Genomic DNA, 27,855 nt, shown 5'->3' on the forward strand with positions numbered 1-27,855 from the left:
TCAAATAGGGAGTGAATCCACCCTTTCTCCATGCTTTTTTGTCATATCAACAAGTTGATACCTCCCCACTTATACTGGGGATACCACTTACGTTTGCCCCACTCATCCTACAATTACAATGCTAATCCTTCTGAAAACACTCTCACAGTCACACTTAAGATGTTGGAGACCGTCTTATGCCACAGTCAAGCTGACACAATGAGCCATCATGCCTCATCATCCAGAGGGACAAATGTATATTGGAATATACTTGGAGGGAAAGAATGAAGGTAGAAAAATCAGCAAAGGGTAATGCCAGCTCCAGTTCATCTCAGTAGCAAAGATACATTACTAATTAATTCTGTGGGACTTAGCTGAAGGATATATTTTTATAATTAGCTAGTTCATCAATTAGTTGGTTTTGTTTGATAGAATGAAGGAAAAATGAGGATGACCAATTTGGATGTTTGTTCTTTGATCTTTGGCGAATGTGGAATCTCAGGACGTCCATGCAGTTTCCCAGCACATAGCTGAACACCCAGCACAATTGTTTGTCTTCTGGATTTTATATAATGGAAAAGTGCTTTCCATAGTTTGGATCTTCAGTGTTCTTTTAAGGCATGTGCTAAAGACTTAGTTCTCTAAAGTGGTGCTATTAGGAGCTTTGATAGGTGGGACCTAGTGGGAGGTCCTTAGGTTATTGGAGGTGTGTCCTCATTAGAGATGATGGGACCTCAGTCTCTTCTTTTTCTTTGGCTTTCTGACCATGAGCTAAATACTTTGCTCAGATACATATTCTCTGCCATTTCCATGTGGCCCCTAAGTAGTAGCTCCAATTGATGATGAATTAGAAGTTCTAAAATCATGAGCTAAATTGAACTTTTCATTATAGTTATCTCAGGTAATTTGTTACCGTTTCGGAAAGCTAGCACAACAGTGTGTTCTTGTCTTCTGTATAACTTTGTTCTTTTTCCCAAATCAAGATTTCAAAGTGAGATTGAAGAGTTGGAGAGTATGGAGTCATGCAATATTTACAGGACACCGTGGTCCGTTTCCTTTGGTGTCTTCCTTTGGGGCATTTGATCTTGTTTCCATTTACCCTCCTAGAGAGCAGTTCTCTTGGGATAATCAATGTGTTCTGCCTGTTTCTTTTGCCTGCATGTAACTCCAGTAATTTTCTGAAGTGGAATTCAAAGGAGGCAAAATTGCAGTGTTTCAACACTTTTGAAAAAGTTCTTTGTTTTCATACACTTGATACAAAGCATTTCCCATGTTGTCTTCCTGGAATTTTGTATGATTTGGTTTTGGGCCCCCGAAAGTTTGCCTGTCCTGACCATTTTTTGGCAAAATTTCTACTTCCAACTATACTGTAGATGATCGTAGTTTTAAAATTTTCTAGCTATTCTGTTGAATTTTTGTTTTAGTGATTTGGTATTTTAATTTGTAAGAATGCTTTCTTGTGTCTCACCGCTTCTTTTTATCATGATTTTTGTTTTTGTTGTTGTTTTTGGTGCTAGTCCAGGGTCCTGAATGCTATCCCTGAGTTTGTTTGTTTGTTTGTTTGTTTGTTTTTTTGCTCAAGTCTTCAAAGCTAACCAAACTCCTATTTGAACCACAGTTTTACTTTCAGGTTTTTGGTACTTAATTGGAGATATGGGTCTCATGAACTTTTCTGCCCAGGATGGTTCTGAACCTTGATCCTTCAGATCTCAGTCTCCTGAGTAGCAAAGATTGCAACAATGAGTCACTAGCATCCAGCTAAGGATGCATTTAACTAAAACAGTTTCTTTCTTGAATTCTCTTTATTTGCCAGGGAAGTTTTTTCTATTTGCTCTTTGTTTTATGCTGGAAGATTTTCTAAATTTCTTTGTAATCATTTATTCTTTAGGTTGAGTTTTGATTCTTTAGGTGCCATTTTTCTTCCTCTTATAGCTTGGTTGGGTGAGGATAGGATGTAAATACCTGGGTGTGGGGCACACTCTGGATTGGGAGGAAGAGATAAGTGTGTATGTTCCTTCCTCCTTTCTCAGCATTTTGAGTGATTCACCTGCCCTTGGCTCTACATCTCTGGTCATATGGGCTGGGAGGTCAGCCAGCTTCTAACTACTGCAGCACTGCTGTCTCATCCCATGCAGACTGCCCTTCTCCTCCTCTGCCCATAGCTGGAGCTCTGTCTGTGGTCTGTATTCCAGGCACTGGAAGTACTTGGCTCAGTAAGTACCCATCTCTTTCTACTCTTGTTTCCAGGTTTAAGCATATAAAATGCTTCCTAGAAAGCACTCTATGACTGTTAGCTGTAATGTTCAATTCTACCCCTTAAAATCAAAGTGATCTCATTTTTGACACCATCAAAAGAGCTCTGTTCTGTCACCTTGAGCTGTCATCGGTGGTCTCCTGTGCTATTTAAATGAAGGCTGTGGTGATGTGTAATGGTTGGTTGGGTACAACTCAGTTTTGTAACTCAAGTCTGTGATTGTGAAAGCATTAATGAAAATGGTGGTTTTAAAACTGTGTTCCATGGAAAAGATGTCTTTTGTCATCATATTATCACTTTTCTTATTATTCTCCTCAGCAAATGCACTACTGGCTTTAATTCTTTCATTTGAAATGCTGAAGCCATTGATAGGAAGATAGATGAGTCAGCTGTGTTTAGGAGTTTTCTCATACAAGTTCTGTGCTTTTTTGATTAGCTTTTGAGCTGATGCTGTTTTTCCTGAAAATCACTAATATAAATAGGATCTGAGGTTTGTCTATAACACGACAGTTGGTACCATGAGGAGATGTGGCATCAATGAATGGGTAACTGACTCTTACTCTGAAAGGTGGACTAGTGCTAGGTCACCCCGGATTCAAAATACCTTTGAAGTCAGCATCTACTTCAAATGACAGCATCTACTTTGTTGCATGGACCAGCAACAAAGTCAGCCATGTGTAGGGTATAAATTACTAGTGCATCCTTCTCTTACCCTTCTGAGCTCTATTCCATACTTATTCCTTCTCACTTTCCACTTTCCTCCCCTGACACAGAGACTTTGATTCCTTTATACACTGGTAAATGTTTGATTCTAATCCAGTGAGAAGTATTTGTTGTAATAACCTCAAAATATTTAACCTGTGGGTTTTTTTAAATTATGATAACAAATGCAAGATTTGGATATCAATTTAAAAACACCACATGGATAGATTTATTTGGTTTTGGTGATTAATGCTCAATGAGAATATACATCCATCTTTTCATAACTACAAAAACACTAACCAAACACTAAACAACTTCTCTTAAATGTTAGGGATTTGGTTTTGCTGAGACATTGAAATCATCCTTACTTGGTAGAGATTCTAGTCCTTCCTCTTGTTGGTGGCGTATTCCTTATTAGTGGTCTAGACACTTCTGTGTCCTTGTAATCACTCTTCACAGCAGGTACTTTTCACTTATATCCACATTCACAGTTCTTGGAGAAATGAAATTGCTAGCCCAGCCCTGAGAGCTGTGATTCCAGTGTTATCATCTTTTTCCTTTTCCTTGATGCTGAAATGAGACTTCTAGAATGAATATTGGACAGTCTCCATGCAAAGCAGAGGCATCATTGTGCTGGCAGAGAGAATGACTTATTGGATTAATCCCTGTGATCAATTCTAGAGTCAGAAATATGTCTGCTGAAAGCTGGAGGCTGGAGAGTGGTTTACTCACATGATTGGCAAATTAGTGCTGGCTGTTCACAAAAGACTCCCTAGGTTTATACACGGGGTGACTCACATGTGCCCATAACTTCGTAGTTAGTCTCCATGCAATGAGCAGTGCAAGAGATCAAAGAGGAAGTCAAAACGTCTTTATGACATAGCTCAGAAATCTCAAAGCTCTCAGTATTCTGTTTGTCATGGAACCAATCCCTGACTCCTGGCTCACTGGGAGGGAACCTCAGAGGCACATGACTGCTCCAGGGTGAAGATCACTGCAGAGAGAATCATCAGGAGAGCACCCAGATGCCTACTCATCAGTCTGCTCTCTGATTATTTTTTGCCAGTCCTAGACTGGAGCTCAGGGCCTGAGCACTGTCCTTGGACTTTCTCAAGGCTAGAGCTCTACCACTTGAGCCTCAGCAGCACTTCCAGCTTTTTTCCATGTATATGGTACCGAAGAAGTGAACCCGGGTCTTCATGCATGCTAAGCAAGCACGCTACCACTAGGCCAAACTCCCGGCCCTTGCTCTCTGATTTTCAATGATTAGTAGTTCTAATTCTTATAAAATCCTGAAAGTCTCCTTCTTTAAAGTATCAGCTAAGTATAAAGTATCAGATAATGTCACTTGAATCATTTCAAGGTATGAATAAAGCTATTCAGATACAATGGAGCATGCCTCCTGTGTACAGTTCTACTTGTTTCAGAAGCTATAAAAAGAGGCAATCGTAACAATATGAGATAACCAAGGGATGGCAAAAGAGATGAGAGATAACATAGTACAGTAAGGACAACAGTCACTTATTATATGGCTTTTGTTTCCTTATCTTGGAGGTCCTTACATTTAGGGTCATACTATTTGGCTTAATGTCTCTAGATTTTGTATATCTCTGCTAGGAGAGCCCAAGGTTTCTACTGATTATGACAAATGAGGTAGACTATTGGGCCTAAGTTCCTCTGAGTCTGGCTTACTTCACTTAATATGATTTTTTCTAAGTCTTTCCATTTCCTTACAAATGGGGCAATGTCATTCTTTCTGACAGCAGCAAAGAATTCCATTGTGTATAAATACCACTTCTCATATTGTTACACTACTTCACCTTGTTATCTGATATATTTTATATGTGCTTAATTGGTTATTTGAAATTGGATAGGGAAGGGGGGAAAATCAAGATAAGCGGGGGGAGGGTGGGAAGGAAATGGGGACCATGTCATGAGAAAGGGTATCAATGTTTGTGAAGTTATGCACCTTCTATCTGGTGAATATAATGTAACCCTTCTATTAATCACAATAAAAAATTATTTAAAAAAGAAAAACGAGGCAATTGTCTTATACCCAATAGACAGTAGTTGAACAGGTTTAAGGTAACTTTGGTAGATTGGACTCATTTAAAAGGAGGAAGAAACTGAACACTGGAGGATCATATTTTTAATATTAGCGGCTAAGGAGGCTGAGATCTGAGGATCTTGGTTCCAAGCCAGCCTGGGCAGGAAAGTCTGTGGACTCCAACTAATCATCAAAAAGCTGGAAGTGGAGCTGTGGCTCAAGTGGTATAGCACTAGGCTTGAGGCAAAAAAAAAAAAATAAAGCTTAGAGACAATATCCAGACCCTGAGTTCACACACACACACACACACAGAGAGAGAGAGAGAGAGAGAGAGAGAGAGAGAGAGAGAGAGAGAGAGAGAGAGAGAGAGAGAGAGAGAGAGAGAGAGAGAGAGAGAGAAGTTACTGGCTTGCTTGTAATAACTCAAAACAGTGGAACATGTGTTCATGCTCCCTTGATTAAGACTAAGTCATATTACTGCCTGAGTGATTCTTCATGGTTCTCAATTTCACATTCTGTGCTCTCAATTCCTTCCTTTAAGTCCACTTTCATTTTCAATAAAATGTTTGAATCCTCAGCATGTTCTCAGCCTTATTTATGCATATAGAAGTTTGATTGGCCAGATGGAAGGTGCATTACTTCACATACATTGATACCCTTTCTCATGTCTTGGTCCCCATTTCCCTCCCCTCCCACTCCCACCCTCATCTTGTTTTCCCCCCTTTCCCTCCTTTCCTAACCGAATACAAATATATCCAATATATCAGATAACAAAGTGAGATACTGTAACAATATGAGATAACCAAGAGACAGCAAAAGAGATGAGAGATAACATAATACATTAAGGACAACAATCACTCATTATATGGCTTTTGTTTCTATATCCTAGAGGTACTTTCATTTAGCGTCATACTGTGTGGCCTTATGTATCTAGGTTTTGCTCCATTGCAAATCTCTGCTAGGAGAGCCCAAGGTTTCTACTGATTATGGCAAATGAGGGAAACCATTGAGCCTATGTTCCTTTGAGTCTGGCTTACTTCACTTAATATGAATTTTTCTGTCTTTCCATTTCCTTACAAATGGGGAGATGTCATTCTTTCTGACAGCAGCATAGAATTCCATTGTGTATAAATGCCACATCTTGTTGATCCACTCATCAACTGAGGGTAACCCTTCTATTAATTACAATAAAAATATATGGAAAAAAATAAAGACCAATTTTGGAGGGCTGCATGGAATTCTCCACATCACAGCCATGGCAGCTTCCACTTTGAGACATGGCTTTCATATAGCAACAGAGAGGTCTGATCACCTCTCACCTCTGTAGATTTCCTCTCAGTGCAAGGTAAAAGTAATTACTTTCTCTGCAGAGTCAGTTCTCTCATTCTGATACTGCTGCTGCCTTACTCAAGGTTCTCTGGGAAGTTACTATCTAGAAACCTCCATAACTATGCCAGTTCTAGTCCCTGATTAGACCACATACCTGAAATTTCTGGTTCCTATGATGAAGCCAGTATCTCTAAGAGCTGGCAGGCTGCATGCAAGCCAAACGCCTTTGAGAATTTGTGCCTCTACTCTTTCCAAAGCATGTTTATTGGAGCCTGCTGAACTCTATGATCTGCCATTCCTGTGGTCCCCGTGCCCTTTCCAGGCTTCAGGAGACTTATTTGCCCTTGCCACCTGGTATTCAATTTTTACTGCTAGGTCCTAGGGTGAGCACTCCATATAGTGGACATACAACAGGCATTTAGTCAATCTGGTTGACTTGAATCTTGACTTAAAAATCAAGGTTATTTGAAATTGGATAGAAAGGGGGGAAAACAAGATGAAGGTGGGGGTGGAGGGGGAGGGAAATGGGAACCAAGACATGAGAAAGGGTATCAATCTATGGGAAGTAATGCACCTTCCATCTGGCGAATGTAATGTAACCCTTCTATTAATTACAATAAAAATATATGAAAAAAATAATTTAAAAAAGAAGTTTGATTGGTTAAAGATCTCCCTTCATGTAGATTTGACTGTGCCTATTTCAGTCTAAGCTGGAAGTGCCTATAGAATACTTCTGTTCTAAAGAAAACAAGTTTCCCATAATGATATTGAATTTACTCCATTAAACAAAATAACACCCCAAATCACTTCAAATAAAGCCTTTCTCTTTCCTGCACTTCCGTTAAAACTACAAAAGAACAATAACCATGAGTTTCTTGGAAACCTTATCTGTTACCAGTTGCTTTTGATCTTTCTGAAGGTCTATAGAAAGGTTTATACAGATACATCCTTGGCTTCATGATTAGATCACTCTTTTTTTAAATAGAATAAATGATGATAGACCAAGAGCCATTTCTTAATTTTGGAATCCTAAACTCTTCACATTTAGCAGTCTATCTATTTTGAAGAGTTTATCTACTATCAGGAGAGTAAAATGAAGCAAGGTAGCCTGTTTTCACTAGGTACAATTCTATTCCCACCAGGGACATTGTGGCTGAACTTCTCATCACAAAAACTTCTTACTTCCCTTCAGTTCTTCCCCTTCCTTTAAATCACTGCCAGCAGGTTCATCGAGCCAGATGACTTTTTCTAAGTCTTTTTGAGGCTTTTTAGGCTTTAGGGCTGTTCTCAAGTTCCCGACAGCTGACAACTTCTGCAAAGCATTCCTACATAATTAGGTTCTTGTTATGACAGCATCTTTCATGTACCAAAATCTGTATCAGTTATAGGTTGCTGAATAACAAGTCATTCTGAGTTCATGTCCCAAAGCTGATTTCTGTGGTTTCTGTGGGTGAGGAACTAAGAGCAGTGTGGTGAGGTTGTGGTCTGATTTCATTAAGTCTACTATCATGTGGACATTGGCCAGAAATGGAGGACCATTGTGTGATACTACCTCATGAGGTGGACAAGCTGAAGGACAAATCTGCAGTGACTCTTAGGACCGATGCTCAGAAGTCACACTGTCACTTTCACAGTATTTTATTTGTCACCAGGGTCAGTCCCAGTCTATTAGTGAAGATAACCAGAAAGCCATTATGGAAGCTGGCTGTTGTGCACCTTGATTTATATTCTGATTGTTTCCTTTGGTGAAGAGATACTTGCTGCATTTTCAACAATGGTGTTCACGATGACACTTTTGCAATACCGTGGTTGTGCATGCATTGGGTGTTTATTCCATATTAATGTAAAATGTTCTCCCAATATCATTTCTCTTCCATCATGGACACAGATAGATGGTTCATCCTCATTTTGTATACAAGGAGCCTGAAACCCAGAGTTTGATAGTAATCATATCAAACTCAGATCATTAGTATGACCCTCAAATATGCAACTTGCTTTGGTTTGTTTAAGTGCATCATTCGTCTCTCCTTTGGGAGAACTGCAGCCTTATATCAATGGATTTTATTTGCAGAGTATTGTCACAGTATGAAGTAAGCTTTTGGTGAAAACATCTTTGGTTTGTTCATATGCTTCAACAAGGTAAAGAGACGGTTGCTTCTCAGCAGTGGTTTATCGCAGTAACTTTTTAAATATGGAAATATACACACATGTATGTATATATTTCATATGTGGAAAATGAAAATGTCCCTTGAATAAAAACTTGGAGACATTCTGCTTGGTCATCTTTTTTCATATATTTTTATTGTAATTAATAGAAGGGTTATATTATATTCCGCAGATAGAAGGTGCATTACTTCACATACATTGATACCCTTTGTCATGTCTTGGTCCCCATTTCCCTCCCCCCCCACCCCCACTCCTCATCTTGTTTCCCCCTTCCCTATCCAGTTTCAAATAACCAAATACAAATATATCCAGTATATCAGATAACAAAGTGAGATACTGTAACAATATGAGATAACCAAGGGAGCAAAAGAGATGAGAGATAACATAGTACATTAAGGACAACAATCACTCATTATATGGCTTTTGTTTCTATATCCTGGAGGTCCTTTCATTTAGCATCCTACTATATGGCCTTATGTATCAAGGTTTTGCTCTACTGCAGATCTCTGCTATGAGAGCCCAAGGTTTCTACTGCTTATAACAAATGAGGGAAACCATTGAGCCTATGTTCCTTTGAGTCTGGCTTACTTCACTTAATATGATTTTATCTAAGTCTTTCTATTTCCTAACAAATGGGGTGATGTCATTCTTTCTGACAGCAGCATAAAATTCCATTGTGTACAAATACCACATCTTGTTGATCCACTGATTAACTGAGGGTCATCTGGGTTGGTTCCATATCTTTGCTATGGTAAATAGTGCTGCAATGAACATCATTGTGCTATGGGCATCAGTATGTCCTTGTTTCTGGACATTTGGGTAAATGCCAAGCAGTGGAATTGCTGGGTCAAAGGAGAGCCCTATGTTTAGTCTTTGAGGAACTGCCATACTGCTTTCCATAGTGGTTGAACGAGTTTGCCCTCCCACCAACAGTGTAGTAGTGATCCCTCCTGGCCACATCCCCTCCAGCATCTGTTGTTATTAGTTTTCTTGAACCTGTCCATTCTAACTGGAGTGAGGTGGAAGCTCAGAGTTGCTTTGATTTGCATTTCTTTTATGACCAGTGATATGGAGCATTTCTTCATGAGTCTATAGGACATTTTTATTTCTTCTTCAGAGAAGACTCTCTTGAAGTCTTTGGCACATCTTTTAATGGGATGTTTATTTCTTTGGAGATTAGTTTTGGAGTGATTCAATTTTTGAGCTGTTGATATATTTTAGATATGAGGCCATTGTCCATTGTATGATTAGTGAAGATCTTCTCCCATTATGTATGCTTCCTAATTAATTTACTAGCTATGTCCTTTGCCATACAAAAGCTCTGCAGTTTAATGCAGTCCAACTTATCCAGCCTTTCTCTGATTTGTTGTGATTCTTGGTCCTTATTAAGTAAGTTTCTGCCTGTGCCAAGGAGGCCTAGTGTATCTCCTATTCCTTCATGTAAAGTTTTCAGTGTGTCAGCTTTTACCTCGAGGTCTTTGATCCATTTGGAGTTAATTCTAGTGCATAGTGACAAAGAAGGATCCAACTTTAGTTTTCTGCAGGCGCTTAACCAGTTCTGCCAGCACCACTTGTTGAAGAGGCTGTCTTTCTTCCATTCTATTTTTTTTGGCTCCCTTGTTAAAGATTAAATGGCCATAGGTCTCTGGTTAATATCTGAGTCCTCAGTTCTATTCCATTGGTCTTCAGACCTGTTCTTGTGCCAGTACCAAGCTGCTTTGATAATTATAGCTCTGTAATAGAGTCTGAAGTTTGGTATTGAAATTCTTCCTACGCTGTTCTTTCTACTAAGAAGCGTTTTTGCTATAGGGGTCTTTTATTATTCCAATGAAATTTTGGATTGCCTCTTCTTTTTCTTTAAAGAATGACATTGGGGTATTGAAGGGTATTGCACTGAATTTGTAGATAGCCCTTGGCAAGATTGTCATTTTCACGATGTTGATTCTTCCATTCCAGGAGCATGGGAGGTTTTTCCATTTCCTCAGTTCTGCTTTAATTTCCTTTTACAAGGTTTTAAAGTTTTCATCAAAAAGTTCCTTTACATTCTTAGTTAAGATAATTGCTAGGTACTTTATTTTCTTTGAGGCTATTGCAGAAGGAGTTGCTTTCAATTGTTGTCTCATTCCTCTCACAGTTGGCGTAGAGGAAGGTGGTTGATTTTTGAGGGTTAATTTTGTACCCTGCTACCTTTCCAAAGTTTTGAATCAGCTCAAGGAGCTTGTGAGTTGATTCTATAGGATTCTTTAAATACAGAATCATGTCATCTGCAAAGAGGGAGAGTTTCACTTCCTCGTTCCCTATTTGGAACCCCCTTATGCTTGCTTCTTGCCTTATTGCTCTGGCTAGGAATTCTCATACTTTGTTAAAGAGGAGTGGAGAGAGTGGACATCCTTGTCTCGTTCCTGATTTTAGAGGGAATGGCTTTAGCTTTTCGTCATTAAGTATAATACTAGCTGTGAGTTTGTCATAGACTGCCTTTATTATACTGAGGAATGTTCCATGGATTCCTAGTTTCTCCAGAGCTTTTAACATGAAAGGGTATTGGATCTTGTCAAATGGCTTTTCTGTATCTATTGAGACAATCATGTGATTTTTGTCCTTGCTCCTGTTGATGTGTTGAATTATATTAATTGATTTGAGTATGTTGAACCAGCTTTGCCTCCCTGTGATGAATCCTGTTTGATCATAGTGTGTAATTTTTTTGATGAGTCGTTGTAGACAGTATTTTGTTGAGAAGTTTTGCATCAATGTTCATCAAAAAAATGGGCCTATAGTTCTCTTTCTTTGATAAATCTCTGGTTTGGGGATCAGGGTTATATTGGCTTCATAGAATGAGTTTGGTAAAGAGCCTTCATTTTCAATTTCATTGAAGAGCTGGAGGAGTATTGGTGTGAGCTCTGCTTTGAAGACCTTATAGAATTCAGCTGTGAATCCTTCTGGCCCTGGGCTTTTCTTAGGTGGAAGGTCTCATTGCCATTTCTATTTCAGTGCTCGAAATAGGCCTGTTTAGTTGCGTTAGTTCTTCTTGGTTCAGTGTAGGTATGTTAATATTGGCTAAAAATTCATCCATTTCTTCTAGATTCTCAAATTTGTTTTCATAAAAGTTTGAGGAGTATTCCCTCATGATGCCGTGGATCTTGGGAATTTCTGTCGTGATATTACCATTTTCTTCTGTGATTTAGTTTATTTTAGTGTACTCCTTTCTTTTTTTGGTAAGATTTGCTAAGGGTCTGTGAATTTTGTTATTTTTTTTCAAGGAAACAACTCCTTGTTTTGTTGATTCTTTCTATAGTTTTTTTTGGACTCCAATTCATTTAATTCTGCTTTGATTTTAATAATTTGCTTCCTTCTAGTGGGATTAGGGTTGGTTTGTTGCTCTTTTTCCAGGAGCTTAAGGTGACACATTAAATTGTTGGTTTGTGATTTTTTAAATTTCTTACTGTAGGCACTCAGAGCTATAAATTTTCTTCTGAGTACTGCCTTTGCTGTGTCCCAAAGGAGCTGGTATTTTGTGTTCTCCTTTTTGTTGAATTTCATAAACTGTTGGATTTCTGTTCTGATCTCCTTGATGACCTGTTGGTGATTCAACAATGTGTTGTTCAGTCTCCATAAGTTACAGGGTTTTCGTTGGTGGAGATGGGTGTTCAGTTCCAATGTGACACCCTTGTGGTCTGAGAGAGTGCAGGGAATAATTTCAGTGTTTCTGAATCTGCCCAGGTTTGTTTTATGCCATAAAATGTGGTCTATTTTGGAAAATGTTCCATGAACTGCTGAAAAAAACGAATATTGTGTTGTTGCTGGGTGGAATAATCTGCAGATGTCTGTTAGATCTAGTTGGTCTATACAGTTGTTCAATTCTAAGGTTTCTCTGTTGAGTTTTTGCCTGGTTGATCTCTCCATAGGTGAGAGTGGTGTGTTAAAGTCACCAACAATCAGTGTGTTTTGATCTATTTGTGGTTTCAGTGAAAGTAAAGTTAGCTTGATGAAGTTCGGAGCTCCGGGATTAGGTGTGTAGATATTTAGGATGGTTATGTCCTCCTGGAGGAAAGATCCCTTTAGTAGTATGTAGTAACCTTCTTTGTCTTTTCTCACTAATTTTAGTTTGAAGTCTGTTTTATCTGATATGAGGATGGCAACTCTAGCCTGTTTATGGGGGCTGTTAGCTTGATAAACTTTCTTCCAACCTCTCACTTTCAAAAAAGTTTGGTTTTTTGGGTAAGATGTGTCTCTTGAAGACAGCAGAACGATGGATCTTGCTTTTTGATCCAACTAGATAGTCTATGTCATTTAATTGGAGAGTTAAGCCCATTGATATTGAGAGTCAGGATTTATTTATTAGTTCCTGCCATTTTTAAAAGCTTTCATTAGGGCCTGTGTCTTGACAGTTCTTTTGGTACTTAGATGGTATGATTTTTAGGTGCCATTTCTTTCTCTGTATTACATTTGTGTTGGTTTTCTATGTGTAGAACATCTTTGAGAATTTTCTGTGATGTTGGTTTGCTTGCTACATAATGTTGAAGCTTTTCCCTGGAACGGAATGTTTTTATTGTTCCCTCAGTTATGAATGAGAGCTTAGCTGGATAGTTATTTGTCTTAAGGTCATGATATATATGCTTCCAATCTCTTCTTGCTTGCATGGTCTTTGCTGAGAAATCTGGGGTTATTCTGATTTGGTTGCCTTTGTAGGTGATTGTCCTTTTCCCCCTGGCTGCTTTTAGGATCCTTTCTTTGGTGTCTATTGATCCAGTTCGGATTATAATGTGGTGGTGGGTTGTCCTTTTCTGGTCAGGTCTGTTTGGGGTTCTGAAAGCTTCTTGTATCTGGATGGGCCTGCCCTTCTGGATATTTGGAAAGTTCTCTGAGATGATTCCCTGAAGTATATTTCCAATACCATTTCCAGATGCTCCTCCATACCAATTAGCCTTAAATTAGGCTTCCTAATTGTATCTTGGACCTTCTGAAGTGTTTTCTATATTTCCTAGATTTGAATTGACTCATTTTCTGTTCTTTCTCTATGACAACTAAATTATCTTCAGCCCCGGAAATTCTCTCTTCTGCATTGTCTAACGTGCTATCAAAGCTTTCTACTTTATTCTTCAACCCCCTTGCTTCTAATTGCTCATTTTTGATGCCTTGCATCTCTTGTTTTAGATCATATATGGATTTCTTTAAGTCCTTGATTTCCATTTGAGTGGTTAGCTCAGAAGCTTTATTCTCTTTGGACATTTGTTGGAGTTCTGTCACCTTTTTGTTTGTGGATTCTATGAATTCGTCCATTTTTCTTTGAAAAATCTTTATTATGGCCTCCTTTATGGCTTTCCCTTTTTCACATATCACCTTATTTATGGTTTCCTCTTGTTTAGCTATGGCTTTCTCCCTTATCTCTTTCTTTATGTTTTCACACTTTTCATTAATGATGTTTATCAATTGCATTTGTATAGCACTTGGAAGACTCTCCTCTAGATTTTCCACTGACTGCTCCATTGCCTGTTTATATTGAGTGGGAGATGCTATTCCTTGATTTGACATTTTTCTTGAGTTTCTTGTTCTGCCCCTTTGAAAATGGGAGCAAGATTAATATTAAACAAGATTATAATTTTTCAGATATAACCAACCTAGACCTTTTTAGTTGGTTGACAATAGATGTTCATACTTTTAGATTGGTAATATCACTCTCTCTTTCTTTTTGTGTACTTACATACAAATCTAATACAACCACAGATTACCGATTTATGACCAAAACAATAAGCCCCTCAATCCAATCTCTATTGTATTTAAGTCCCTCTGGACCTGGAGTATAATTGAACACCTAGATACACAGCATTGCTCAACAACTATCAAATGTAGATCCATGCATTATAAGAGTTGAAGGATGAACAAAGGACCAGAGATAGAAAAATAATATGAAAGACAACAGGGGAGGTAGGACAAGAATAATGCAGGAGTGTAAGACTATTATAGTAATGAAGAAAGGGTATCCTGTAAGGATAACTGACCTAAGGTGATAGACAGTAGAATATTTGAGTTCAGAGTTTAGAAGAACTTAGATAAAACTTATGAAAATAAGAAAAGTAATAAGAAGAATATATAGAGAAAAGAGTGAGGTAGATATAGGAGATTTCAATGATAAAAATTTTAAAAAGAAAAAAGAAACAAAACAACTACAAAATAAAGAAAACAAAACACACCAAAAAAAAAAAAGGCGGGGGGAGATTCCTCACTATTGTGAGTTCTTACCCAAGAGATACTAGGGTTGAGAACCAGGAGATTAAAAAGCAGGTGACTGTATCAATATAGATATCATTTTTATTCAGACTGTACCTAGAGCTGTCACTGTGTTTCTAGGAATGACCACAGTGACAGAAGGAATGCAGGAAAAGAGAGGAGAAAAAAAAAAGGAATCATAACATTAAAAAAAAGGTGTAAGTAAAGTGGCAAAGAGAAAATAAGAACACCTAAAAATGCAAGTGAAAAGGGGTAGAAGAACAACAACAAAAAAAGGGTATTCTTCAAGGATTTTTTGGGGGTGGGGGACGGGCAGGATAGGAAACTTGTGTCTCCACTAAATTCGGGATCCAAACACTTCACAAAGTCTTTTTCTCTTGTGACTTCGCTTTGCGGTTTTCACATCAGATTGCTTGATTGGGAAAACAAAGCTGAAAGGTTCGCGCGCGGCTTTCTTTACCAGGTCTGTGGCTGGCGCAGGGGAGGGACTTCAGCAGCGCTAGGGCCGGATTTCCGGCTAAGGGATCTCTGGGAAATCTTTTGCCTGTTAGAATGATGGCGCTGCCAGCACCACTTCTCAGGCTCCAATTGCTTTGGCCGGCAGCAGTCAAGATGGCGCTGCTCTCAGCTGGTGGGGGAGGGGCTCCCTCCCAATTCGGTGAGCAGAAGTGGAAACTTCTCCTTGGAGGTACTCACAAATTGCTGGATTCTCTGGTTCTGTGAATCTGGCAGGTCTGTGCACAGCCGGGTGTCGGCTCTGGGCTCACACAGGCTCTGTGTGGCTCTGTCTGCAGCCGGCGGGTCTGCGCCACTGAGAAGCGCTGCTGCTCAGATTCAGAAGAGCTTTGTCTCCATGGCTGGTGGCGCTCCACGCTGTCTTCTAGCGCCGGTATTCTGACTTTTTCCTCTCTGACTGAGATCTCTGTGTCGCTAAAGCTTACTTAGAATCAATTTCTGGTAAAGAACTGTCCCCTCCGCTGGCAGAACTTGTATCTTGGCAGGAGCTCAGAATGACTCACACTGAACTGCCACCATCTTCTGCCAATCTCCCCTCTGCTTGGTCATCTTTTATGGTTGTTTCAACCTTAGCTTTAATGGCAGCATCAAGACCTCTATTTTGGTACTTTATTGTAGCTTGAACAAGTTAGAAGTGACAGACAATGATTTTGCTGACATTGTTGAATGTATTCAAAGAATTCATTTTTATAAATGAATATACGACAGTTCTATTTCTAAAATAGACTTTTTATATTAAACTTGTCTGATTTTTAATTATAATGATTAAACATACTAATTGAACCTAGTAATGATTTCATTGTGACACTCTTACCCTGTCTTTCCCCTCAATCCCCTAAATCTTCCTTAGCAGTTCCTCTACTATTTTTAGAGCATCGTTTATTTCCTTGCAATTATAGCTTTCATACGCGATACATGTCTTTCTGCATCTGAGTTATTTCAGTTCACAGGATAATCTCCAGTTCCATGATGATTTCGCTTTTATTTAGTGTTTTGCTCCCAGTGTCTTAGCTTTCCTTCACTTTTTTCCTTTATCTTAGATTGTGACTCTCAATGAACACATTTGTGTAAGCTTGGTTTCCCAACCCCCTGGTGAACCAAGGCTTGTGAAACATTTTGTAGTGGTACCTTCTCTAAATATATATTGAGCCAGATGTGTGTGTATGTGTGCATGTTTACATATGTTACATATTAATAATACATTAATACTGTTAGTAATTATAATTAATAATATGTTAATTATATACAATATAGATCTTATATAGTAGGTCTTTACCACTGCAATATTGATGAAGCAGTACAATCTAATGCTAGTAGAGTGGAATATTTTTCTAGCACCACAAAGTCATTATTTAAAAGAGAATAAGCACAAAAAGGAAAGGCCAAAACAAATAAAATTCAACTTTCATTGAAACACGAAGATTTGCTTTCTTCAAAGGATTTACCTTTTGAAAGAAAAACTATTATTACTTTGAAATAGCAACACATCTTTTAAATGTTCAATAGACAGCAAAATCTCTTTTGTTGTTCAAACAGGAATTTTCATCTCTCTTTTTTTGTCTTTGGCAAAATCTTGTCAGACTGTAAAGCCTTGATAATAATAAATTAGTTCACTTTAGTGTCTGCATAAGAATTGAATATTTGATCCTAGTTTTCTATTTTTATTAACTTTCAAGTTTATTTTAATTAGTTTCCCCATTATATCTATTCTCATTTGTCAAGGGTCTTTGATCTGCTATACAAAACCCTTATTTCACCCACCTAATAGGAGCGTATGATAGAAGACATACAATGACAGATCAAATTCTCTGACATAGATCCTCTATAAGTGAAGATTCTGATACAGGATAGGAAAATAGCCCAGTTTTCTTTCTCCCTCTTTTTTTTCTTCACTCCCTCCCCCCTCCCTCCCTCCCTTCCTTCCTTCCTTCCTTCCTTCCTTCCTTTAATAAGTAATAAGATTAAAATTTTTATTCTGTAAACAAAGTATTTAAAGATTAAATCTAAATTATAATCATATAAGTACCTCATCTGTGTTTAGTGAGAGTCACAAGGATTCCTGTATTTTGAGCCCAAGAATGAAAGTCACAAAGGTTTACCAGTTGGTCCATTAAACAGATGTTTAAATTAACTCAGAATCTGCATTGTGGAGGCACAAAAAGTAATCAGTGATCTTCATTGTTCATTTTCTTTTGTGTATTTAATAAATTTTTAGTAAGATTCGGATATTCACTGGAAGGCCAACCATGGGCCTGTTTCAGAGTTTGGTTTTAGTTTTCTTTCTCTCATATAGGTTTCTTTTATCTCTTTCCCTCTCCCCACTTCTGTCTTCCCTTAGTTTTTCTTATAGAGGGAATCATTCTACTTTGCTCCTATTTAGAAATTTCCTTGTCCACAGGTCTGTACTGTAAGGCATTATAGGTTTAATGATATAGCAGTTAAGCCAGATCCACTGGCATATTCACTGTGCCATGAGTGCCATTAGAGTTTGTGTCCATCTTCCTAAGGACGTGTGTGTGTGTGTGTGTGTGTGTGTGTGTGTGTGTGTGTGTGTGTGTGTGTGTGTATGTCCTAGGGCTTGAATTTAGGGCCTGGGCACAGTCCCTAAGCATTTTTGCTCAAGGCCAGCACACTATGGCATGAGCCACAGCTTCACTTTCAGCTTTTGGGTAGTTAATAGAAGATAAGTGTAGGCTAGCTGAGATCCGCAGATCTTAGCTTCCTGAGTAACTATGATTACAGAAATGAGTCACTGGAACCCAACATCCCTCAGGATTTTTGCAGCAGGAGAGACATAAGGAGATACCAGTGTCAACCTCAGGACATTGGGTCATGCAGAACCATCCTCTTGTAGGGATGGATACCTCAGCACTTGGCCTTGTGGCTCCTTTTACTTGCACTTTTTTTTCCTCCTCCCCATTATGTCTGTGTCTTACACAGGATTCAGTTGTTGCTCTGAGCAGTCTATAATCTGGAGCCCGGATATCATAGTCATCTCTGAGTCTGGCATCAGACGTGAGTTCATTCTCAGACATACAGGTAATTCCTGGCTGAGACTTATCTGAGCCCAACTTTAGAAGGATCTTACTCTAATCCCATATTGTTGTTCTTCCTAAAAGTGAATTGATTGTTGACACTTCCAACTTAGATCAGCTAACTGAGATTTTGCAGGACTAATTCAGTGCAGCTAGCATGACCCAACACACAGGCTAGCCACTGTGGGAAATTCAAGTCTTTCAAGAGGGCTCTGGTCTTGTGATACAATCACCTGCCAGAGACCATGCTTAGAAATAGTGTCATCTATAAGGGACAGGACTTCAAATTGTGAATATTGGTGAGGACAAAAATATTCAATCTGTAATACCAGATGTAAGATCTCCACATCTTTACCAATAAGGACCTTTTATGAGACTCTTGGATTAAATGAAGGCACATTCACTCAGAATGGCTGAATACATTTATTTCCCAGAGTGAGTTGGCAGCACCTGATAGAGTTTTCCAAAAATGGTTCGGCTACTTGAGCCAGAATCACTAAGGCACTTGTTTAAAAGGCAGACTTCTGAATTCCTCTCCAGAGGAGCTCTCCTACAGAGAGATGAGTGGAGGTATTTGACTCAAGGTGGGAGGCTAAATTGATGTAGCACAAGCTTGGTTAATACAGACTTGAACTAAGCTTATTGAGAAATAGAGAAATACATTGTGGAAGTCACTGTGATAGATACAAGCAGCATAGAAAGAATATGGCTTGCTCTTCTAAACTCTGAAGGCATCTCTACTGTTTGGATTCATGTGGTAGAAAGAATGACTATATGTGTGGTAATTTGGTGTATAGTATAGAATGTATTAAATTTACAACAAACAATATGCACACAGAGTTGGGACAAGACATATTCCTTCAAGTAGTCTACACACACACACACACACACACACACACACACCTTACATATTCAGATTTACAACTTCTCAAGTATTTGGAGTTATAATAATCAATGCAAAATATGGTATAAATAATTTTATATTGTATTGTTTAAGCAGTGCTACAATAGCAAGAAAAAATTTTGTGCATGTTCAATACAGATAGTTTCTTCCCAAATGTTTTTTGATCTGTGGTTAGTTAAATTTATAGATACTGATTTAAAGGACTGCAATATACCTCTATGTAAAGAAAGCACTGGAATAGTGGAAAGAGAAAACTAAAAAAAAAAAACAAATTTATAAGCCAGGTGCTGGTGGCGCTGCTGGTAATCCTAACAACTCATGAAGCTGAGGTCTGAGAATTATAGTTTGCAGCCTGGGCAGAAAACTCTGTAAGATACCATCTCCAAAATAACCAGCCAAAGGCTGGGTTGGAGTTATGGCTCAAGTGGTAGAACACCAGTCATAAGCCAGCAAGCCACGTCACAGTTTGAGTTTAATCCCTGGTACTGGCAAAAATTAAAAATTATAGATATTTCCTGAGTAATTATTACCTTATATTGTCTATTTCCCCCTCTCACTACATGTTCCACTACCCTCTCAATGATGGAATTGGCAATAATTGAACTCGGGTAAGGGAAACATGATAAATTGCATTTTTTTTTGTTTTGGTCAATCATGGGGCTTGAATGCTGGACCTGGGTGCTGTCCCTGACCTCTTCAGTTCAAGGCTACTGTCCTACCCCTTGAGCCACAGTAGCATTTCTGGTTTTCTGGTGGTTATTTAGAGATAAGGGTCTCATGGCCTTTCATGCCTGGGCTGGCTTAGAGCTGCAATCCTCTGATCTCAGCCTCCTGAGTAGCTAGGATTACAGGTGTGAGCCACCGGTGCCAAACTATACTTAGTTTTTATTTTTTAGTAATTATTAAGTGGATGTTTACCATATACAAAGATACTTGACTAGTCAAGAGTACTGACTTTTCCGTCTTTCCCAAATATACTTTTTTTTAAAAGAAAAACACCATTGTGTTCATAGTCTCTTATTCATATTTTCTTAATTTTGTCATTAACCCATTTATTTATTAATTAATGTTCATCAGTAGTTTAGTTACATTACATAAAATCTTCTTATTTTAGGAAAAAGGTTAAATCTAGTATGCTTAATTCAAAAGTTCAAGTCGAAAATGCCTCAAAATGACAAACTTTTTGAGCAGTGACCTGACACTCAGAAACTTTCAGATTTTGGAGTATTTTGGATTTAAAATTTTTGGAGTAGAACTGTTCCAAAGGTAATACAGGTGCTGCAATGCTCTATTTATATTCTGCTGGATAAATATAACAGAATCTGAAAGAGCACAAAATTGGAAACACTCTGGTCCTAACCATTTTGGATAAAGGGTGCTCAGCCTGTGAATCTGCATGGGTTTATGATATACTTGATGTTGAAATTATACCCAACTAGTAACTCTTTTGCAGAATAAAATAGAGTGCTTTCTATATTCTGAGTCTATTGTCAAAAAGACTATAAAATGACCTGAGAACAGTTTGAAGGCATTAAGCATAGCATGAATTTCAGATACAAAGAACCCATTAAATAGTGTGTTATTTCATCAGTTTTATTATTGGACATATTCTCCAAGCATTAGGAGAGACCTGAGTTGGGGACATCAGTGACTTTAACTCCTAGCCTTTTTTTTCTCTTGTACTTCTGACTCCTTCCCTCCCTAGAAGTTAGGAGACCATAGCTGTGTAGATTCTACTTTCACTTGGAATACACCTGTTTCATGGCCTTACTAATGCAGAAGTGATGAGAATAGTCACTTTGATTTGTGGACTGCTGAAAACATGGCATGGCAGCTACTGGTTCTCTATATATTTCGACACAGTGACATTTTCTAGTATACGATTTCTTCTCTGATACTTAGGCACTGATTTTTAAGCAAGTGGGACATTCTTTAAACTGCATTTAATGTGAAGCTTAGTTGATCTTTTGCTAGAGCACAGCACTGCTTAACTACAGAATAAAAATGTCACTGAATGTTCTATATAGAGTGCTCAGAGTAAATATTACTTCAAACAAAAATTGCTATCTGCTGAAAGGGATATTACAGAGTAATGGGAATCCAGGGCCTTTACATTTTCCTGCCAGGGAGTGTTTATGCATTGGTAACAATCTGACCTGGTGCTCAGAGCCTTCTCTAGTGGAATGTGACCATTGCATTGCCATGGATGGGGCCCAGCTCAGACTTAGAGCAGGATGGTGCAATACTCTATAATACTCTATGTTAGCATCTTAACACAGACTGGCTTTGCACACATCTGGGAACTACTGGTGGAGTTTGCATTGACATGGAATCATAGAAATAAAAGAAATATCAGTTTGAGTCTCTCTCAAGTACTGTGGTACAAGCAGTGTTAACACAAAAGCCTCCAAGCCAATTTTAGCATCATTCCTCTTCACAGGAGAAGTTGTTGTTCCCAGTGTTAGGACAAGGGCTCCGGGTTATGCAATAATTGAGAGAGCTCAGATTTCAAATCTGGCCAGCCCCATCTTATTTTTGCATTCTTTGAACACATTTTTTGTAGTGGTTATCACATGCTGGTTAAAATTACCAGTAGATATTTGCTGCAAAGGGCATTTGCTTATTATAATGTCAAGGTGCAAGGACTAATTTGATCTCACAATTTAAAGAAATTGCCTTAGTTGAATGTTCTCTTTCTAGTCAACAACCTAAACACTTTATGCTTTCTTATAATGAGGTTACTGGTCTATCTGTTTCTCAACTGCTAATTGTAATTAGCACATGTGAGCTTCTGTAGGGCAGGGATCACCGCCCACCCCCCACCTCTCCTGCTGGTCCTGGGCTTGAACTCAGGACCTGTGTGTTTTCCTTTAGTTTTTTGTTTTCTTTCTCATGGTTTGGCCTCTACCACTTGAGTCACTCCTCCACTTCCAGCTTTTTGGTGGTTAATTGGAGATAAGAGCATCAAGGGTTTGCACTGTGATCCTTAGATCTCAGCCTCTTGATTACCTAGGATTATAGGCATGAGCCACCTGTGCCTTGGATAGGACCTTTCTTTTAAAGACTTATTCTCAGACATAGACAATGGAACCTTACAAGACTAATTTCAATCTGTCAGTGAGAGTTGAGTTGCAATTCACAGCATATGGCATTTTCTGTCTGTGGACTGAGATTTCTTCCTTTCTTATTTGGTTGATTTTTAGCAGATATAAAGAAGGCTTCCAGTTCCAATGTTACAAAGTCCAATCTACCGAAATCTGGACTTCGTCCTCCTGGGTACTCGCGTCTTCCAGCAGCCAAACTGGCAGCATTTGGCTTTGTCCGCACCTCCAGCATCTCTTCAGTATCCAGCTCCCAGTCTGTGGACAGCACACAGCCTGAGCCAAGTCGGCCAGTCACCCGTAAGTGGGACAGGGAGGTGGGGCATACTTGGGTACCACATTGTCAGACATCCAGGGACTGTATTCAGAATTTATTTGCTTCCTAGATTCTAGTTAAGAACTCAAAGGAAGGTCTCAGAAAGGTGTTAGCACATTATATATCATGAAAGTACTGAGCATTAAATACAACTTATTTGGGCATGATTTCATAGAATGATTTCTTATCCATGAAATACATACCTAGGTTATAAAGGATGACCACATGGTGTAAGAAATAGGAGAAATATGGCTGAGCTGCTTCAGGTCTGTCTAGCTTCCTTCTGACAGAAAGTTTTTCCATGTCTCGTTTCCTGGAACACATTATACACTGTTATTTAAGGTCTGTATTGCTAGCCTTCTGCGGAAATGACAAACAGCCACTGTCCCTGAAGGTCTGGGGCTGATTCATCAGCTAAGCCTTTAATTAGTGGACCTCATTTTAGACTTGTCAAATTCAAAGCCATTTCTATTGGATCTGAAGCCATGATATCTCAGATGCTGGTTATTAGGAGCTGGCCAGAGGGGGCAATAAAGTCTTTGAGGTGTCTATATGAAGAGCTCTTTGGAAAGGGTTAGAGGACAGAGGAAGAAAGAGGGAGAGAGATTTTTTTTTCAGATTTTCCAAGCCAAGCCTATTCATTCTCAGCTTTTTCTTTTTTAAAATCTAATGTGTGACACATATTTATTTAGCAGATATTTATTTAGCAGAAAGACTGAACCTTATTAAAAAGATCATTTTGGCTGATAAAGGTAGAGATCAAGTAATTTCCACAGTATTCAATGAAGTAAAAGACTTTTTCGATACAATCATGAACATGCAAATAAAGATTATATTAAACAACATTAGGATGCGATGATTGATTTTGCTAATAATAGAATTGGCATGATGGAGTTTTAAAATGCCTTATGACATATATATTACTAATATCTGAGGAAAGTTTTGAGGGTCCAATAAAGGTTGATTGGCAAAATGTAACCGTTGAACATAGATGATGGATATCAGGAGTACACTATACTCTTCTCTCTGTATACATGTAAATTATTTTTAAAGTAAAAGAAGAGATGAAAATAGCTATATTGTGATAGTACACTATTCCAATAATGGTCTAGATGCCATCTCCCCTGTCACTACTATAGCAGAATCACAGGAGACTGAGTGGGAATCAGGACTTTCACTACCTAATCCCAAATGATGGATCCTCCTTTCCCATGATGTCAGTAAGCATTCTCAGCTTTTGCTCAGGTTTTCAGAGACAATATGTGGAACGTCTGTATCTTTACTGTTCTAAATTTCGTGTCCCTGGTTATTGCTGAGCACTCCATGTTATGTTTTCTTTTATCTTGATGTGCTTGCAAGTGGTTTCTAAGGTCTTTCCCAAGTTTTTGTGATTTCCTCAAGGTAAACTGCAGACTCTAGCTTCATTTAAACAATATCACTGTATTGTATGCATGTGACACATTCTAAAGATTTTGAATACAAGCTGGATACCAGTGGCTCACACCTGTAACCATAGCTACTTAGGAGACTGAGATCTGAGAATCATGGTTTGAAGCCAACCCAACAGATAAATCCAAGAAATTCTTACCTCATCTCCAGTTAACTAGCAAACACCAGGAATGGCTCAAGCAGTAGACTGAAAAATCTGAGCAAGTGACCTTGAGTTCAAGCCCTACTATTGGCAGGCACACACACACACACACACACACACACACACACACACACACACACAGAGTTTTGAATACAGGGTCAATTATTTGTCATAATTTTAAGAAATAAAGCTCTCAGTGGCATGTCTTTCTTCCAACAAAAGTATGAAAGAAAACAAATTCTCATGGCATGGAAGGACTTGTCTTCTTGGTTTCATCATATCATCATCATCATCATCATCATCATTGGCGGAGCTGTGGCTCAAAGTGGTACACCACTGATCTTGAGCTAAAGAGCTCAAGGACAGAGAACCCAGGCCCAGGCTCTGAGTTCAAGCTCCATCACCAACCAATATCATCGTTGTCGTGGTGGTCATCATCATCATCATCATCATCATCATCATCATCATCATCATGATGTCATGGTGAGTTGAGACATGCTCCCGGAAAAACATGTTCTGCTAAAGGTGGGCTGGCAGTTGTAGACAGAGTAACTCCAGATGTGTGGTTGCTACTTCTCACCTCTTCTTCAAAGAACACTAGGTAGGAACCCATTGAATACACACAGAGGACAAGAGCAATGTCACAGAGAAAATAATGCTGAGTTTGAAACTTTATATTGAAAGTGTATTTACTCCATTTAGAATTTTTAAATTTAATTGTCATGGTAATGTATAGAGGGGTTAGAGTTACATTCGTCAGGTAGTGGGTGCAGTACTTCTCAAACATTGATACCCCTTCTCATGTATTTGTCCCCATTTCCATTCCCCACCCCTTCCCAATGAACATCGTTGTGCTAGTGGATTTAGTATGTCCTTATGTCTAGACATTGGAGTGGGATTGGTAGGTCATAGGGGAGCTCTATGTTTAGTCTTTTGAGGAACGGCCATACTGATTTCCATAGTGGTTGAATGAGTTTCCACTCCCACCAACATTGTAGTAGCAATCCCTCCTGGCCACATCCCCACCAGCATCTGTTGTTATTAGATTTCTTGATCATGGCCATTCTAAGTGAAGCGAAGTGAATTCTCAAAGTTGTTTTGATTTGCATTTCTTTTATGGCTAGAGATGTGGAGCATTTCTTCATGTGTCTGTAGGTCATTCTTATTTCTTCTTCAGAGAAGTCTCTCCTTAAGTCTGCAGCCCACCATTTGATGGGAAGGTTGTTTCTTTGGGGATTTGCTTTTAAGAGATTCAATTTTTTGAGATATAGGTATATTTTAGATATGAGGCCCTGTCTATTGTATGGATAGTGAAGATCTTCTCCCACTCTCTGGGCTTTCTATTTAACTTGCTAGCTATGTCCTTTGTCATACAGAAGCACTTCAGTTTAATGCAGTCCCATTTGTCCAAACTTTCTTGAAATTGTTGTGTTTCTGGGTATTTATTAAGAAAGTTTTGGAATTGTTTTCTACTTTTCAGAATTGTATATGAGAACTGGCTTGTAAATAAGTATCTGACACCTACTAAAATAGAAGTAAATAGAAGTAAGATGTGTAATTTACCAATAAACCACAGTAAAATCTCACATGTACTTGAAATGATATGTGAGCTCTACTGACAATACATTTATAATTATTCTTAAATTTGATATCAGAGAAGATTGTGTCTATCCTTGGTGAGCCAATGCTTTGATGATGGGAATTAAGCGAATTGGAAAGTTCCTAGGTGACCTGGAAACTATTAGATCATATCCTAGGAGCAAAATTTGCTGGTTATGCTCATAGATATGGGCAAAGTGATGTCAGAATTCATTTCTCATTCATTTCTCCTTTCTTCTTGGAAAGTTGGTATTTTGCAAACACTATGAAACCCCACTGAATGTCATTTTAGGAATACTACTGTAATTAAAATTTTTACTATAGTGTATCATAATATAGGGCCAGCCTAGGTTCAATCCTCCCACATAGCTGAGATAACAGGGTATATCACCATGCCTCCTTTTTGGTTAGAATGGGGTTTGAGTAACTTTACCTAGGCTGGCCTTGAACTGCCATCCTTTCCATCTCTATCTCTTGAGAAGCTGTGATTACAGACATGAGCCACTTTACCAAGCTTTTTAGTTCCTTCTTAAAACCCAGAAAGATATGGCCATGCTTTATAAATGTCTTTGTTTTCAATTAGTGCAGCAAATCTTGAGATCAGGGCTGTTCTGAGATGCTTCCCAAATCAAACCTTCCTTCCCCCCTACCTCCCAGGTTGCCATTCAGCCCTACCATGAACTGTGGAAGTGCTGCAGATCCCAAGTACTCTTTAATGGGTGAGGGCTGCCTTCCAATAACCTGTGATGACCGAGGAGTGCATTCTCTTCCTTTTGTTACCTGGAAGTCTCAGGTGGTTCCTCCCCTTATAGGTTTATCATTTGATGATGGTGAGATTAGCCCATTGAAATAAAACTTCACATGGCACTAACTGGTGATATGCAGCTTTTTGGTGTTTAATTTGAAGGGGGCATAGCTTAGTAGTACAGCATCTACTTACTAAACATGAGAATTTGAAGTCAAATCACAGAACCACCAAGACTGATGAATGGATAGACAAATGGACAGACAGACAGACAGACAGACAGACAATAGATAAACAGATCTGGCTTAAACTCAACTTTAAACAAACATACAGGTGTGACCCAGTACTTAGCCCCTCATTTTTGTATATTTTAAAGAAAGTAAAAGATATTTGATATGCTTTAGGTGATAGAAACTTAAAAAGAAAAACAACTCCTATAGAATTTAGTGTTGGTAACATGCCATAACCTAAAGTTGACTTGATTGCCAAATTAATAAGTAATTAGGTGTTGACTTTCTCCCGTTGAGTAAGTAGGTATGACTTGAGGGTAAAACCTTTAGGGGAACATAAGAAGGGAAAATAGGAAGACTTTGAGGTTCATGAATTAATCATTAATAAAAACAAATCATATCACTCAAGGATAGAATAATTTATGGAGAGGATTTTATTTCATAGTGCATTCTGTTCTGAATACATGATTCACTGCTTGGATTATTAAGTGCTCATTAAGTAAAAAAAATACCTTTCAAGAAAGACATGCACTATTCAGTATTTTTTCCAGTTTTCCTCCTTTTATTCTAAGTACTACCATGTTTTTCTCTTTGGGTTAAGACCAGAGATCATGAAGCCAAAATTTAAAAAGGTAGCTAGAGAAACAAAAATATGTCTTTTTCCTTCTCCCATTACAGAAAAGTAGGAAAATGAGGAAGAAGAAAAATACAGCTGGACAGGTAGACAGAGACTTCCATTTGCATAAATAATCAGGACACAAAGACAAGTGTTTCCTGAACCTGAAAATGGCACAGATTGAAACATTGCAGTGAAGGCTAGTTCTTCAAGGGAGTGATCAGGGAATTTCTCAGAGAGGTCTATAACCTAGGTAGAATTTGGGGAGATAGAAAAAGACACAAAATCTTCTAGGGAAAGGCCATTTCTGAATTCAGAAAACTGAGTTTGAGGAATTTCCATTCCTGGATCTACCGGCTGTTCATCACAGGGCCTGAGACCCACAAGTTTGAGGTCCCTTGTTTGCTCTCAGAATATGATTCTTGGTTCATTCATCTTGTCTTACCCAGTGTCAGTTGTCAGCACTTTGGACATGATATCTACATCATATTGTAGTCTTG

General features: G+C 38.5%; 1 protein-coding gene across 1 annotated transcript in view; it reads left to right on the top strand.

Moving 5' to 3' along the window:
• Positions 1–27,855, top strand: part of Mtus2 (microtubule associated scaffold protein 2) — a 339,242-nt gene that overhangs the window by 32,634 nt on the left and 278,753 nt on the right. Inside the window, exon 3 of the mRNA XM_090342204.1 lies at positions 22,361–22,558. Within this exon, the coding sequence (XP_090198330.1) occupies positions 22,361–22,558 (198 nt within the window). The remainder of the gene's footprint in view (positions 1–22,360; positions 22,559–27,855) is intronic.

The sequence above is a fragment of the Megascapheus bottae genome, chromosome 11 (genome assembly GCF_031878675.1).
Source record: "Megascapheus bottae isolate mThoBot1 chromosome 11, mThoBot2.hap1, whole genome shotgun sequence".
Classification (NCBI taxonomy): domain Eukaryota; kingdom Metazoa; phylum Chordata; class Mammalia; order Rodentia; family Geomyidae; genus Megascapheus; species Megascapheus bottae.